General features: G+C 36.1%; 1 protein-coding gene across 1 annotated transcript in view; it reads left to right on the top strand.

The window, feature by feature from the left end:
- LOC107095460 (interleukin-1 receptor accessory protein-like 1-B) overlaps positions 1-16,807 on the top strand; it is a gene marked incomplete at its 3' end in the record, with an annotated part of 209,976 nt that extends 193,169 nt beyond the window's left edge. The window contains exon 6 of the mRNA XM_015391575.1: positions 16,733-16,807. Coding sequence (XP_015247061.1) covers positions 16,733-16,807 — 75 coding nt within the window. The remainder of the gene's footprint in view (positions 1-16,732) is intronic.
- Positions 16,808-17,118: the final 311 nt, after the last annotated feature.

The raw sequence follows: 17,118 nt of genomic DNA, 5'->3' as shown, positions 1-17,118 counted from the left end.
CATATTTGCATTGACGTCACAGACATCTCTACCTTCCCTCCTTCAAACCTGCTGTTTCTGTTTTTTTCAGCTTGCTTTCCTATTTAAACCTTTTAAAACAGGGGTCTTCAACGTTTTCCAGGACAAGGACTCCCAAACTGATGGCGAGACGGAGCAGGGACCCCCTAATTATATATATTGTATGAAACTGTGTTATATCAAGCTAGTCCTATAGTCACTCTATTACAGATGGAATAATGTAATGAAAGTTATTTCTTCCTGGGATTATGAAAGTGCTTCTGATTCTGATTCCTGGTTGATGGGACAGGTGTTGTGAATGAAACGGTGTCCAGCTTGAAAAAGCTCCTGTGTGTTGCTGAATGTGAGCATTGATGACTGAAAGACATCTTCTGCCTCCATTTATCTGTTTACTTCAGTGTGTTGAATTCATGTTAATGTTTATTTAAAGACAATTTAATTAGTGGAAAAAATTTCAGAAGGAAATATAAAAAAAGGTTTAGGTCACAGCTATCCTATACCTGTTTGAGATCTTTTCTCTGGTTAATTTGTCATTAATGCTGAAGACTATCTCAAAATATGACTCATGTTTTTAGAACATTAAACAATGTTATAGTGTTAATTCATATTTCCAAAAAGAGAGAAAAACCTTTTAAGATTAGATATTTTATGCATCAAATCTTGATATTCTTTCTCTGAATTTTTAAAGAACTAAAACATCTTATTGGAACAACAATGACAAAAAAATGTTTTTATATCTTCTCCTTTCCACTCTTTTGTCAGATATTTGACTTATTTTTACTCAGAAACACAGATCTGCATTAATAACTCAAAGACATCTTCTGCCTCATTTTATCTGTTTACTAAAGTGTGTTAAATTCATCCTAATGTGTATTTAAAGACATTTCAATTATTTGAAAAAATTGCAGAAGGGAAAAAGAAAATCAACCAAAACTTTTGCAACCCCCATGCAGTATCTCCATGGACCTCCTAGGGGTCGCGGACCCCCTGTTGAAGTCCTTTGATTTAAAGCATCCGGACAGCTGTGGGCTTTGAGGCTTCGAAGTTACTTCCCAAAGATTTCTTTGATTCATTAGAAAGCTTAAGATGAGCAAAAACAAGTGGAAACATTCCTTTTACCCTAGTAAGAGGATTGCACAGAGTAAGTCTGAGCAAAAAGTTCAACTTAGAAATTTGCGCTTTTAATACTGAAGTGATTTAGTGACTTATTGTGATTTTCTTCATTACTGTTATGAAACTGTTGATTGTGAGTTTTATGATGCAGCTTTTCTAACGTTCAAGGGTGGCCTTATTGAGGTTACACCCGATCATCTCAGTCTAATTAAAATCCTAACTTTAGCCCCATTTACACTACTCTTTTAAAACCCTGCAGAGAACGGTCCAAGCACGATAACTGAGATAACCGTTGAGTGAAAATGGACACAACAGAACAGCCCTAAATCTAGTACTAGTTCAACAGTAGGGCTCGGCATGGTTAAGTTGTGGCTCAGTTCTCTGATGACAAAGGGGCCATGAGCAGACCACGTCATCTCCTATTTACGGTCAGCTGACTCATTTTGCGGGTTTTCCGGCATGTCAGGTGTCCTGTCAAACCAGCATACAGCTAATATTTACCTTCCCTAAGTTACTTCAGAGTCAAAATATAAACTACAGCCAATGTTTTCTATGATTTTAAACATAAAAAAATCAAAATCTAAACAAATTGAAATTCCCCCAAACACTTTTTTCTACTTCTATAGTAACTGATTTTAAATTAATATTAACTAATATGGTTTTCTAGAGGCTTCTTCTCCCAACATCCCAGGAACTTCAATCATGTCTGGCAGTTTCTACATACAATAAATTACAGTATGATCAAAGCTGATTTTCTTTTTTAAAAGTTAAAATAAACGCATGCATATTAAAAGACTGTAAGCTGATCCGACAGCATATGCTGGTCTGACAGAACACCGGCTTTCAAATTCACAGATTTTTTTCACCTGTTGGAGGTTAAGAGATCTGTGGTGTGACCTGGAATGATGTCAAGATCGAGGCTCTCATTAAAATTTGGGTAGAGGATGCTATCTAGGCACATACTTTTCTGAAAGTTATGGGCGCCACCATTTTTGTTTGTGTAATTCCAGCCTTGAGAGCTGCAGTACGGTAGTAGTAAATGGCCGTAAGAACCAAGCTCAGCAGGGTTAACTGATCCAACGCTGGAAAAAGATCTAGAAATAAGTAAAAATGAAATGTATTTACCCTTAATTTGAGTAGGTAAATGAGAAAGTTTGCCAATGGAATGAGTATTTTTACTCTTAAAATAAGATATTTAGATAAATGCACTTGAAATTAGACACTGCAATTGTGTTTTCTTTTAAGTTTAAATTGTCTTGTTACATTGGCAAAATGTCTCTTTCACCCCCACAATCCAAAAACAAATGCATTTATTTTAAGAAAAAATGACTTATCTAGATTTAGATTTTTTCCAGTGAAGCTTGATCTAAAATCGGCACGTAACTGTTTCAGAGGGGTAGTGTAAATGGGGCATTTGACTTGGCCATTTCAAAACCTAACAAGCAACCCTAATTGGTTGTTGTTAATGTAATTCAGAAATACACTTGTGGCTTGCTTCTGTTGCATAACCCAAACGCTTTATGAAAAGCTTGAGGACATAAATTAAAGGTGGGGCAATCCGCTTTAAGATTTTCTTGTTCAGAGCAGAATTTTTGGTTCAATTATTTTCAAATCGTAGTTTTGCAGAAAAAAATGTACCCTCACACAGAAAAGGTTCCACTTTTGTCTAATTTTTGTATAGAATTTTTTTTTGCAAACATTCAGTAGATCATTGTACAACAATGTCATTCCACTACCCTCAGGAAAGATGTCACTTTTCTTGGGTTTCTGGAGATTAGGGTATTGTATGTTCGTAGAAAAGAAAATTTAAATTGTATGTTGTTGTTTTTTTTATTATCTTTTTTTATGCTTCATGTTGTCAGAAAGGTTTTATTTGGGGGATTTATTTTATGCAAAAAGATCTGGTAGTAACAAACCCCGAATGTAGCTTGTAAATTAATTTAGATTTTACCAATAGAGAGAGTCAGGTTTATTTTTAGGGAGATTTATTTATTTTTTTTCACCTAACAGTAAGTTGTTATGAGTAACCTTTGTCCTTAACAAATAAATTCAGTATTTTAAAAGTGCATCTTTTATTTATGGAATACTTTGAATTAGGCTGTTTGGCTTTTTTTTTTTTTTTCATTTTGTTACCTTATAAATCTTTTCTGAAAGTTGAGTTAAATCTAAGTGTTAAAAAGGAGAAACGAGACAAAGATCTCTTTAAAAAATTTTTTATAAATACAGCACTATTTAATACATGATAAACAATCCCAAAATGTCAATAGAAGTAATCATGTGGTGCAAAAGGATTACCGTATGTGGAAAAAAATCTGGATGATAGAAAAATTATAAAATAAAAGTATGAAATATTATAAAGCAAATGTAAATTATTTTCTGATTAGATATAATTATCAGCTATCAGACTCCAAACTTGGGTAATTATTACCATAGTCTCCTTGACATAACTGAACGGTCGCAGCTCAACCCTTTATTATAATAGTTGGAAGAATTGTGATTTAGGGTTTTTTAACTTTTCCATGCTATTTTATTTCTTAGCATTTATCTGACTCAGAAATCTGCAGTGGAGCATTGCTGCTCTTTAATCTCCTTGCATGTTTGATTAGCCTGTTATAATCCATGTATAGTTAGTTTTTTTTAGCAGGATGAATGTTTACTGCACCTTAAGTTTCCATCTACATCAGCTTCAAACAGACATCTCATTATAGCGCACCTCAGTGTGAACCATAGCCACCATTCTAAGTAATTATGTGGAGTGTCTTTCCACTGGAGAGTGTGTTCGCCCCTGCTAGTCCCAATGCCTGCACTTATGTGATTTATATGATTTCCCTAGAATATATTGCCCTATCCTGTGGGCCCTCTCATATTCAATTGTTTTGATGGATCTCCTGAAACAACACCCTTTTCAATAAGAAAATATGCTCTTATTATTTTCTGCTTCTGCGGTTTCTATATTTATATTTTTCCAACAACTGTCCTTGGAGAGCCTTGCCTTGTCATTTCTATGTGGTTAATTTTTATCCAGTAGTTTATTTTATTTTTTCATTGCCTGCAAAAAATAAATAAAAAAAATCACAATTTGAGCTTTGAGAGTCCTCTGGAGCATCTACCTTATTTTAACAAGCAGAACACCGTTTCAGCTGAAAGATTTATCTATTAAATATCAAATATATATCAGCAGAAGTGGTTGCAAGTCAGCAAAACACATAGAAGTCTGCAAACATTTGAAGTGTATATTCCAGCGAGAAAGCAGCAAATTGCTCAAGAGGTCAGGTGATGCCAGAAATGTGTGAAACATTATCTCTCTAATGACATTGTTTCTTGGTGTTAGAAAAACTTCAGGAAAAATAATATAAGGTAGTTTCTAATGACCTAAAAACATTTATACTGAAATATTTTAGGATAAAACTTAACTAAATATATTGAAACTATTTCAATTATTTTACTGCTAGGTAGCTTGTGGCAGAACAGGAAAATTGTGTCATAGTTTAAGAATGCCATTAATATGGGGGTCTACTGTCCTCATCAAGATAAGTACATTTTTTTTCTCAATTGCAGTCTTTGTTTTTATTTATTCAGGTCAAGTTTCAGTTTGTAGAATTAGATTTGAGGTGACAACAAACGAGAAACTTGACAATAAAAAAAAATTATGATTGTAATTATGTGATTATTTTTATGTACATTTCAACCTTTTCTTTAAAATTACCATTTAATCTTCAGAGATGGAAGTCTGTCAGCTTTATGACCAAAAAATCTTTACCCACACTTTATATTTTTTTGTCAGATTCAACTCTAGGTTCCGACTCATTCATGCACAGCAAGGTTTTGATATTGTGACATGATTTCCAAAGCCAAAGACCAGAATCATGATGATAAAAAGAAAAAAAGAGAAATTAAAAAAGTGATCAAATTGCGTACATTTGCCACCATCATGTTTTACTGTGCGTTTGGCGTTCCATCCGGTTTTCTGTTGTATTTATCTAACGCAGTGAAAAAATATTGCTGCCTTCTCCCGAATATTACTCTTGTTCAATAGAATGGATCCCATTTTATCCATCTGCTATCTCTGGTTTTAGCGCAAGGCAAGGCAAGGCAAATTTATTTGTATAGCACAATTCAGTACAAAGACAATGCAAAGTGCTTTACATGATTAAAATACAGGAAGATAAATAAAATAAAATAAAAAATGCAGAAACAAAAAAGAATATTAAAAACAGTAGGACTAAACAAAATATGTTTTAGTTTAACTGTTTAACTAGAACAGTCGAAGGCAATCCTAAACAAATGTGTTTTTAGTCTTGATTTAAAGGAACTCAGGCTTTCCGCACTTTTACAGTTTTCTGGAAGTTTGTACCAGATAAGTGGAGCATAGGAACTAAATGCTGCTTCTCCATGTTTAGTTCTGGTTCTAGGTATGCAGAGCAGGCTGGAGCCAGAAGACCTGAGTGGTCTGGATGGTTGATACACTGATAGCAAGTCTGTGATGTATTTAGGTGCTAAGCCATTCAGAGATTTATAGACTAACAGAATGATTTATCATAACCTAAGGATTCATGCCATCAATACCTTTGGTTATAAATGATAAGAGTTTGGCCTGATTTTTACAAGACAGCCTTGCTGCAGACCTACACTGTCAGGACCATTCATTGCAAATGTGCACTGTGAGGTCTCCTGCGCTGCCAGAAAGGTTGTTTATTTAAAGCTTTTCAAAGTAAAAGTGAAGATGATTGTAAGCCTTTCAAAGTAAAAGCAAAGCTGATTCAAATCCTTTCAAAATAAAAGGGAAGTAGAAGTGAAGCCTTTCAAATTGCAAGGGAAGTTTATTCAAAGCCTTTCGAAGTAAAAGCATAGTTGGTTCGAAGACTTTCAAAATAAAAGCGAAGTTGATTCAAAGCCTTTCGAAGTAAAAGCAAAGTTGGTTTAAAGCCTTTCAAAGTAAAAGCAAAGCTGATTCCAAGCCTTTCTAAAATAAAAACTGACAGTGCAGAACACCGAATTGTGCAGGTCTGCAACAAAGCGTCCTGACAGTGCAGGTCTGCAGCCAGACGCTTCTTTATTTTCAAATGTTTAGTCCTGTTTCTCTCCAAATATATATATATATATATATATATATATATATATATATATATATATATATATATATACATAGCTATGGGCTTAGCTCATTTATCTCTTTGACATGAAAACTGGAGCTTGTCTGCTTGAATGTTTCTTTCCTAGATAGATCCACCTGTGGAGCTATTTTATCATTACCTTTTCTTTGCTTTGCTGTGCTTTGCTTTTCTGTTTGTTTTGTAGGTCTGCTTCTATCTCCTTGAACACTCAGTCCGCCTCAGCAGAAGGCGGCTCACACTGAGCCTGGTTCTGCTTGTTAAAGGGAGTTTTCCCTCCTTACAGTCACTTCATGCATGCTTGGTGTGAGGAATTGCTGTATGGAGTCAACGACAACATGAAAACAAATATCTATTGTCACCACATATTCATCCAGGAGAGCATGTCCTGCAAGTAAATGACTCAATCATCAGCTGGGTTTTCTTGGATAGAAATGTATTTAACAGCCTGACTTTATGAAGCCATTGAATTATCTCAGTAAAGTGAGTTGAGAGGATGTGTTATGCTATATAAATAAACTGAATTGAATATATTGGTATGATCTTGATAAACAGGATCATCAAACTTAGGAGAGTAATTCAAAAGGCCTTTTTAACAAAGCATTAGTCTAAGGATTTGCACACTTTTAACACCAGGTTACTGCAGCCANATTGAATATATTGGTATGATCTTGATATGCAGCAACAGTGAACTTAGGAGAGTAATTCAAAAGGCCTTTTTAACAAAGCATTAGTCTAAGGATTTGCACACTTTTAACACCAGGTTACTGCAGCCAGATAATGTTTCATAAAAGGTTGATGAAAGGGATTCTTTTGCATCACAACCGCATTTCTTTTTTTAAAGGGATGTGTTAAGTTGTTATATCCACGGCATGCCTTCCAGCACAGTCCATAGAACACATAGTTCATGTTACAACACGGAGCCCATCTGTGTAACTGCCTGAAGAACAGTATCCACTTCATCAGGGAGTGTGTTAATTCTGACTCTGCTCCATTTCACCTGCAGCCCTCAGGCAGATGTTTCAGGGCAACAGCTGAAAGTAATTTACCACAAATATATATAAAAAAAAAAAATACCCTCACAGCAACATCAGTGGCAGCTACAGCATTCTCATTCACAGGTACATGTTTATCTGACAAGTGGTAACTTTGTTCAGCCATTACTGTGTGAGAGCCTGCTGTGCTGAAGGAACTCTCCGCTGCTCACGTGTGGATGTGGAAGCACTTCTGGCTTAGCAGAGGTCACATTAACTATTTATAGCCGTATTTTCCACACGGTTGACCTCTTTATTAGGCCATGAAAGAGGACAGGTGCACAATAATACTTTGCAAGTACTTTACTGCCTCTCAAAATTTTATGGACTTCCAAATGCAACACAGTAAATACAAGATTTAGTTTCCTGTGCTAAGTAGTTAACTCCAGCAGTTCACATCCTGATAGTATCCATTCATCTCCTGTGCCAGGAAACTTTTCCTTTCTTAAAACTCTTAACATCCTCTGACAGCTGCAAAACTGTAAAATGCTCTTCAGCTTCAATCCAGTCTTGAAACGATCATGCCAGGTCATCCAACGGTTTAACTACTAAGTTTTCCCTTCACCGGCGCATCAGCTGATTTTTTTAATCGTTTTTTTTTTTTTTTTGTAATATAACATTTTTTAAAGACATATTCCTTTTAAAGGTTTGCTTACTGCAATAAATGGAACATATTTTCCATTAAAAGTTGACCAATTTGAATTTGACTTTATGTTTATGCATGCAAACATTTGCATGTGCTAAAAAATTTAAAACCTGAGATTGTGCATTCTTGTAATTTGTAAGTGGTCCTTCAAACAAGACCAGCTCCTAAAACAGCTCAGTCCTAGCAAATCTTTTCTACCAAATTTTCACCATAAAATTATGCATGCATTTAAAAGAAAAAAAAAACCAATACAAGAGAACTAGATTTTATCATTCTCATACACCCTGCAGTAGAAATCGTTGATTTTTAAGGCAACATGATGAGTTTGTTACCAGAAAAACACAAATATCTCTTCTTTCAATATTCACAAAGTTAACACAGTATCTGTTTAATTAAACTATTTGTAATAAGGTTAAAATAACAAATACTTCTCACCTTAATCAATTTTTTATTTTGGAGAAAACAGGGCTAAAATAGCTCATCTATTTCTGTTGTTCTCAAAATGTATTTTAAGAATATTTTTTTGTTTTTGACGAAAACATGGTTATATACAGTAAGGGACAACAATGACCTGATAGAAAAAAAGGGTGCAAATTATCATTATTTTTTTTTTAACCTATCTTGAAAGCTGTTTTCAAGTCTGAATCTATTTGGTGCAGCTGGTTTTGAATAGATTGCTAAAATGACGGCGATATACACAAATTAATGGAGAAAACAATTGGTTTGTGAGCCCCTACTCCCCATGTTGTTCATTCGATCAATGTTCCCATTAGCTGTTCATTTGAAGACTTTACCTGGTTTTAACCAAACTATGCTGGCTTTGTAGTTTAACAAACTTCACATTACTTCGGTATAATTACTTTTCCAAGGTTTCTTTAGGCCTATAATAGACTAAGATGAAGCAAATTTAATTGTTTTCAATAGAAAAAAAGGTGTTATAGTTTCAGACCTTTTGTATTTTCTGCTCAAGCCTTTGTAGCAGAATATCCCCACCACTATGAAGGCAGTACCTAAAAGTCTTCCTTCTTAGAACTTGATTTCTCAAAACACTTCATGAATGTTCTCTCCATCCATTCTTTTACGTCTTGAGAAACAATCTGTGGTAAACGGAGGGATCTGCCCTGGGAGCATAGATTGACTTGTAGAAACTGACAAGAAAAACGTGCACATTTTTTTCTTTAGACGCTGTAAGGCTAGAAATAGAGCAGTACATTAAACGTGTTGCAGGGCAGAATACTGCTGAGAGTTAACAGTTGTGATTTTCTGCCTCTTGGCAACCAGAGGTAACATGTTTGGATTACAGGAAACAATCTTTCTTGTTATCAATAAGAACTAAAGTGCTTTTTTTCTGTTAGATGCCAGAAATTTGCTTATATTTGGGCTCCAGCTGGTATGCTAATATGAAACAACTAAAAGAAAACATGATTTATGTGAGCTGAAGGCTATTATTATATCCCATATTATTTGTTTTTTTTTTACCACCAGCTAAATTTCATTTCTGAAATTTTGAATTTACTGATTGCAATTATATCAATCTTAAGTAGCTGTTTTAAAGGTGTTTTATAATTTTGACACTAGTTGAGTTGAGTTCCCATGTGGGATAACCATTTCTGGTGATCACGGGGAGGATTCAAAGGTCTAATTGCAGAAAAGTGGTCTGGAAATCTTAGAGACTCTTTGTTGCTTTTTGCAGAAGATGTTGATCCGATTAGGGCTAAAACAATCGTGATTAATTTACTAATTTAGTAATTGTTTCTTCGTAACCTCGAGTATAGAGACTCTAAAACATGCCATTAGCTGAAAGAGCAACCCATTGAAAGCAGTTATTTTGCATTTAAGATGGAAAAACTTTTCATCCATTAATATGCTCTATCCAGAAGTCTTCAACCCACACAGTTTTAGCTTCGCTTGGTTTAAATTATGTGTAAAATCTACTGTAAGGCATCCACAGCGTAATCGATTAGCAAAAAATGTGTTAGTTGCCGCCCTAGTGACGATTGAGTCTTTTAGCCATTAGCTCTTAAACAATGTGTTTAAGAGTCACTTCTACTGAGTCCAAAGGTCTCAACTGGTGCACTGCTTCCTACAGATCAGTGGTGAATATTTCCCTCCGTTCGAGCAATTACACTTTACAGTAGGATGATGTAGGGGATGCATGATGGAAAGAGAGAGCATCTGGATTCGAGTGGTGAAGAGTTTCTTACAGATGGTGGTTTGTGTTAGGCCTAAAAGGGGAGCTCGGGAATAAAAAATAAGTTTTTGGGATGTCCTGGAATAAAAGATTTGCACCTGGATGCAACAATGGTCATGTAACGGATGATGGATGTCATCTAAAGGGCTCCGTTAAGATAGCCTCGTGAGACCATCCTGATCTCGCGAGCTTTCAAGGTTTCACTCGCAGATCAGTCTGGCTACTTTCCGTTAAAGAAAATTTGGAGCAGTTCACCAAACGAACGTCCAATCAGCATTGGCTTTGAGGCGGATTGAGGTGTGACGCAATGAGAAGCGCGACAGTTCAGTCTAAAGAACATGGCGGCTTCAGCCGATGAAACTAGCGTTAGCGTGGCTATCGAGAAAGTTTAATCAAAATTACAGAGTATTTCTTCACTGAAAGAAGAGCAAAACACTGCACTGGAGGCTTTTCTCAGAGAAAGAGATGTTTTTGCTCTTCTCCCGACTAGCATGTGGTTGTGTTTTCGTCGTCTCTCTGTTAGTACGTCATATGCTTCGTTGATCTGATTGGTTTATTTGGACCGTCCAACACCAACATAGGCCAATCAGCTAATCAGTATTTTCGCCCCTTCCCAAAATTACTTCAGCGGAAGGTTTCCAGTTAGATATGCGGAGCAAATCCAGCAAATCCATCTGGCGGAGTCAGGTTACCGTTAAGATGGTTCAGGCAATTTACTTTACATTTTCCCATCAAAGAGAAACTGCTGTAGGCAATTTACACAAATTTGCTAGGGACTCATGTTCACTTGTTAAACAAACAAAATATCTGTTAGCTACTTGGTGCATTTAGGCCTCTGAATGTGTTGTGATGATGGCAATTTACCGAACACCAACATCAACCATCAGAATTCGGAAGCTGCTTTTCTACTTAAAATTTTGTACATCGCAATATCTTTGCTTTACGCAGGACAGTCTGTTACAAAAATCCATTGAGCCGAAGTTGTCTGGCAAAAAATTATGGTGTCAAAGGTCAGAATTAGAAGACAACTGATTTGAGAAAACAGAGCGGCTAATTGTCTCAAGGTATGTGGGATTGGATCTCTAAATGTACAATCTAGCAAACCATCAAGAAGGATTGCAGAAGGAGAAAACATCAGGGCTCAAAACTTTAATGAGTCATAAATTCTGCTTCAACATTAAGATATTAGTCAATATTTGGTTTAAACATCTGGAAAGCATTAACATCAATTAATGAATAACTTTAGAGTAAAAATTATGATTTAGTTTCTTTGCACACAATGCCATATGTTTCTTCTGAGTGAAATAGACTGATTTTTTATAGTTAACACTTAAACATGGTCGACTGGAGGAGAGAAAAGATTTTTCGTCAGTATCATCTGTGACTAACAAGGTTTGCCTCTCAAGTTGCTTGAAAAAAAAAACTGCTTTCATTTATTTGCTGCAGTAGAAAATATGCAGTGAGTACACTGCATCTTTTCTTTAATGATCTCGAGCTCGCAGACGCACACACACATATGCTTTCCCCTCTTAATCTATGTCTGCTGAAGTGGTCTTTAATGAGGTGTGAACAGAGGACCACAACCCTCTCTCTTCCTCCCTCCCTCCTCTGCCACTATTTCATCTTCCTTCAATCTTAGCCCTGAGAGGCCACCAAACCAGACTGACAGAGCTACAAAGACGCACAGCAAGCGGCACATCGACAGGCTCGGGGAGAAAGGTGATGGCGGAGTTAATGGGAGAGAACAAGGTCTCCTTTTTTTCTGTTCCATTACTCCATCCCTCCATCCATCATCATGTGATCACAGTGAGAGGGGATCACAGGGCCCATGAAGGATGGTCTAAAGACATCCTCTACGGCAGGAACCAACTTCAGGCTTTCCCACTGCTTATATGCGTGGGAATGTATGCATCTGATTGCGTGGTACGTGATTATGCTTTCTGCATGTTGGGAAGCGGGTCAGACTGGATGTGTTTTGGTCCCCCCCAGCGAGAAGCCTGCCCACTCCCACTCATGATAACCTACCACAGAATTATTGTTTTGTTATTGAAGACAAGCAAGCTTTACTAATGCATCTTGAATTTGTCTCTCTTGTGTGTGGATGCCAGTTTACATGCCTTCCAGCTTGATGGGAACCCACTGACTAACGCATCACATGCCCTTGATTTGAATGAAGGGCAGGATTTTTATTAGCGTTAAACAGCCTTCTCCTACCTTGTTACCTTTAAGTTTCCAGATGAAACCATGCTTGCCAAGAATCAACCCTCGGAGCTTGTTAAAAAAACACACCACAACTTTGATTACCTTCCAGGGTGGGGATTTCACCTTCAACTCATGGAGCGAACTCTGCAAATCCAATCTTGCCTCCACATTAGAATTGAAGAGAGGCTCTGCAGAGTATTTGTAATACATCTTCAGGCATGAGTGTAGTTCTAAAACAAGAAGCCTTCCTCTCCTAATTTTTAATTGGAATCAACGGAGCAAGCGTGATGACACACGGTTTTAACTTGGATTGGAAAAAATTAATCCTGTTCAGTGGTAATGCTACCCCTGAAGCTAGGTATGATGGTCCAAAAGTCCCATAGTTTAACAAAAATATTAATAATGAACACAAAATTATACCTAATTAAATAAATTTCATCAGTAAAGACAAATCTGTTCAATTTCTGAATGGCATATTTCGTTGTGAATCGAATTTAATTTAGGGTTGTTGCTTATCTTTAATGTATTTCCTCTTTCATCTGCAGTTAATGTTGCTTTATTTTGGATATTTGGTCAGATATCAGCCTGTTTAATGGGTCCCAGTGGTAGTTGAAACTGTTTGATTTTGCACTGCAACATAGTGACCATGATATAATTGAATCACTACTCAGATGAGGATGTATGTGTTATTTAGTAGCTATGTTTACATGTGTAAAATTTCTCCAAACTAGTTTAAATCTTGGTTGATCAGAAGTTAAGAATCTATTTCTACATGGACACTAAATAAAATTACCCAATTATGACTAAACCCTTACATCATGCGCAGATCTGTCTAGTTTTCCAGAAACGCTTTATTAGTATAAGGAGAAACTTCCTTTTTTTTAAAGAAAAACCGTACTTGTTGGTTCATCCTCTATATTAGCTTCTCTTTGTGCCTGCCTATTAGATTTAAGCACCCAAACACTTAGCAAATAACCTGAGGAAGAAGGACAACAGACGTTAGATTCTTTTTACTCAAGAGGAGAAAGGACAGAGATGTGTTCAGTTACAATCTCCTACCGCTCTGAAGCACACTCTGCCGAAACCTTTATATTATTTCATATTTGGAGGTCCCTAGTTACATGACCATTGCTGCTCTAAAGCATGGGTTAAAGTGGCAGCAGCGCTATCTACATAACACAAGCATAAGTGGTTTCCAAAGGTTCATCTTGGGATAAAAGACTATACATTCATTAAAACAGAGCTCACCTGTGTGGGGTGAGTCAGCAGGTGCAGTTTTATTACCCCGCTTCTGCAAAGACACTCAGCATAGAAATGAGTACAAAGGCCACTCTGGGTTAATGGCATAGTAAGAAATATTTCAGTATAAAAGCATAAAATGTATTAGAAATCAGTAAATATGATTTAACTTAATATAAATTTGTTCCAAAACTGCCCCTAACATTTGTTTTTCTTCAGTTTTGCAGTCTTGTGGGGTTTTTTTTCCACTGGACCTTTGTTGCGTCATACATTTGTTTTTGGGCTTTACTGTACCTTATGCTAGGCCTCCTTTTGCTACAGAGGTAGAGGGTGGGATGGCATGTCCTCTCCTCCACCAAGTAGGACCAGGAGCCAATGAATGAAGCTTAGTCAATGGAAAAAACTCTCACTGATGTTGCACACTTGCGCAGAGGAGATCAGAATGGGTGGGTGCATGGAAGCAGATCGGAATGGCGATCTGTGTCCATCTCTCAACTGGAATGACATGTCTTTCCAATACGACCAAATCTAATTAGGATTTTCAGTCTGACTTGTTTAAATGACACATTTTTCATCTGATCAGACCTTCAATTTGTTTATTTGTGTCAATGTAAATAGGTATGTAGAGTATAAAGTCATTGATTTGGGAATCAGCATACTGAGTCACGAGGTTGCAAATCAACCTGGAAGTTCTTCATCATGATGACAAAATCCCTCTTTTTCTGACCCCTCTCCTAAATCTATGATCAAAGGGTTGTTTAAGGGGCCTGAGGGGAAGTTTAGAAAGGAGTGTGAAGCTTTGTCATCAAGCGGGAGCTTTTTGTCCAGCGTATGATCTGGATATTTCTCTTCAAATATAAATTATTCAAATCAACTTCTACTTCCCAATGATCGTGGGCAAAGTTTTACTGGAGGTATCTTCTTGTTTAAATCATATTGTCCATTTCCGCTGTTACCACATGTTTGTTCAGGAAGAGGAATTGCTGCAAAGTCAATGACTTGATATAATCAGCATGGTTTCTTTTGATGGCATTCTCTTTTTGAGTAAATCAGATTATAAACTGAACTGCACTTCATCGTTTTGATTGGATATAAATGTATGTAATCAAATTTCAAAGTATCTTATTGGATAATCTTGTTTAAATATTGCTGTCTATAAATGGGATCCGTTTGTCTTGTGAAATGCAATTAGATATTATGCTCTGGAGTTGTATAACCACATTTTGTACAATAAGCTGTAAGGAAAATATAGAAAAAAGAAAATTGTAAGAGTAGGTTTAAAACGTCCTCCTGAGAGATACAAATTTATTCATGGATTATATGAAACATCAAATAGTAAAATACAGATTAAAAAAAAAAGAAAGAAAAGTCTGGTATAAAATTACCAAAACAGCAGATTTACAAATTGCCTTGGGGTGAAATGAGCAGTATCTGTTAGTCGCCACATTGCATTGAGCAGATTGCCTGAATGCCGCTTTCCAGCTCTCTGATTCTGTCTAGTTTTATCAAACCTTCAATCAGTTCATTAAATCCTGCAACTGTCTTTTCCTAATCTTGTCTTTAATTCGTCTTCTGGATAAAGAAAAGAAATAGCAAATGTAACTTCCAGTGTAGAGGCCAAATGGCCCAGATTCTCATTTATGGCGCAAAGGTACATTAAGATTAGAAAACATTGTGAAATTTTTGCAACAATTGAAAGCTCTCATTTTTAAAAGGTTATACCTTTTAATGCTATGGCTAATGATTGTTTTTTTTTGCTTTTGTAAAGCTAACATGATATAAAGCTTTTGTGACATGTGAACAAATCCTATTTTGTCTCTTATACTCAAGGCACTCGTTTTCACCAATTTTTTACTGCATGATTTGTCAGTTTTTTATTTTTTACTATTAAGTTTTTTTATAGACATGCTGTTATATTACTAATAATGCACAAGTTTCTGTTCTTTTCTCAAAAAAAAAATGCTGTATTTTTACTCCTAATAATGCTCTCATACTTTTAGGTTCTACTTATGGAAAATACAAGAAGGGGTTTTTCAATAATGCAATAAAACTATTATAAAAAAAATAAAAATAAAAAAAAGATTTGACACTGAAATAACTTGTATTCCACCGTGAAATCATTTAGATTGACAGCGTTTTATGGGCCTGAGCCATTGTCGCAGCATTGGGAATGAATCATTCTCAGTGCTTGGCACACCAGTAATCTTAAGATATGATGCTGAAACTGTCTGTTGCAGCATCCGCAACTAATTTGTGGCTTCACTGATATTTTGATCTTCTGCCATTTTTTTTTTGTTTTTGTTTTCTTACTGTGAACACATCAGTCCCTGTGCACCATTTGTGCTCCTAAAAGTCACCATCAGCCAAACTTTGAAAGTGGAAAACAAAATAAAATACCATATATGAAAAGGGTATGTCACCATGTTCATACATTAAGTCTCATTTGGTGCCAGTTGACATGACGTCAGAATGATAAAAAAAACTGTTATGTATCAATACTATAAATCTAATTACCTTTGTTTATAATGTCTGCATCTGAATGTATGTAAATGCCAAACTCTGGATGATGCTCAGAGGGGGGTGTACAAGCAAGAGCTTAGATGGACTTGAAATCTGCATTTATGAAAATAACGAGAATACAGATGGATTTTCTAACACAGTTAACACAATCTTGTAAATAAAAGGAATAAAAAAAAAAACTCCCCACTCGGATTTAAGTGCCGGCTTTGTTTCTCTGCAGCTGTCTAATTATGCATTTGAAAAAGAAATGCTACTGTGATCCACTTCCTAAATTCTCCTGTATTATTGTTATATTTTGCCTAAATGTCTTCAGTCTAAGGCAGCAGGACAATTTTCGTAAATACAGCTCCATTTGTATTATATTCAAGTCCAGGCCTTAGCATCATCACTTACACAAGGCGCCAATTGAATTAGTGCTGAGTACTGCTGCTGCTCCTTTGGACTTTGATGTTTAATGCTTTGAATTGCTAATTCAGAATCCTCGTAATTTATCCCCTTTTGTCCGTCCACTGTTTAAATGTAATATTTTATTTGTTCTCCTTTTAATGCAGGCCCTTAATGTGGTCTTTTTTTTTTTTTTTTTATGAATCGTACTCCTACAGTCCACTGGGGAGAGTGATGAGGATTTTAATGCTCCATTCTGCTCGTCTTTTCACAGCTCCCTTTACAGACAAGCCGCCAAAAATCCTGTTTCCCACAGAGAGCCAAATGAGCATCATAGAGATGGCACTAGGTAAGGAAACATGTTGCATTCCCCACAGTGACTGCCTGTTTTTTGTTTGTCGCTGGAGCATGCATTATTTGACTGGTGGCATCCCAAAGCATTGCTTCACATTCCTAACTTAATCAAAGCGAGTTCTTCCAAAGTGGGTCCCGTTCTACTTTTGCGTGGCTTTGTTTTGAGATATGCAGACTATTTCATCCTAATTCTTTATTTATTTATTTTATTTCTCTACTGAGGTAATAAATGGTTAATTTTGAGAGACATGCTTCTGGCACGTGATTGTTAGATTCCTCACATCTATTGTAATTTCCCCTTTTTCA

This window comes from Cyprinodon variegatus, unplaced genomic scaffold, assembly GCF_000732505.1.
Source record: "Cyprinodon variegatus isolate N-32 unplaced genomic scaffold, C_variegatus-1.0 Scaffold549, whole genome shotgun sequence".
In the NCBI taxonomy this organism is placed as follows: Eukaryota; Metazoa; Chordata; class Actinopteri; order Cyprinodontiformes; family Cyprinodontidae; genus Cyprinodon; species Cyprinodon variegatus.
The sequence above is the reverse complement of the archived record's forward strand: the minus strand, read 5'-3'. Positions and strand labels throughout refer to the sequence as shown.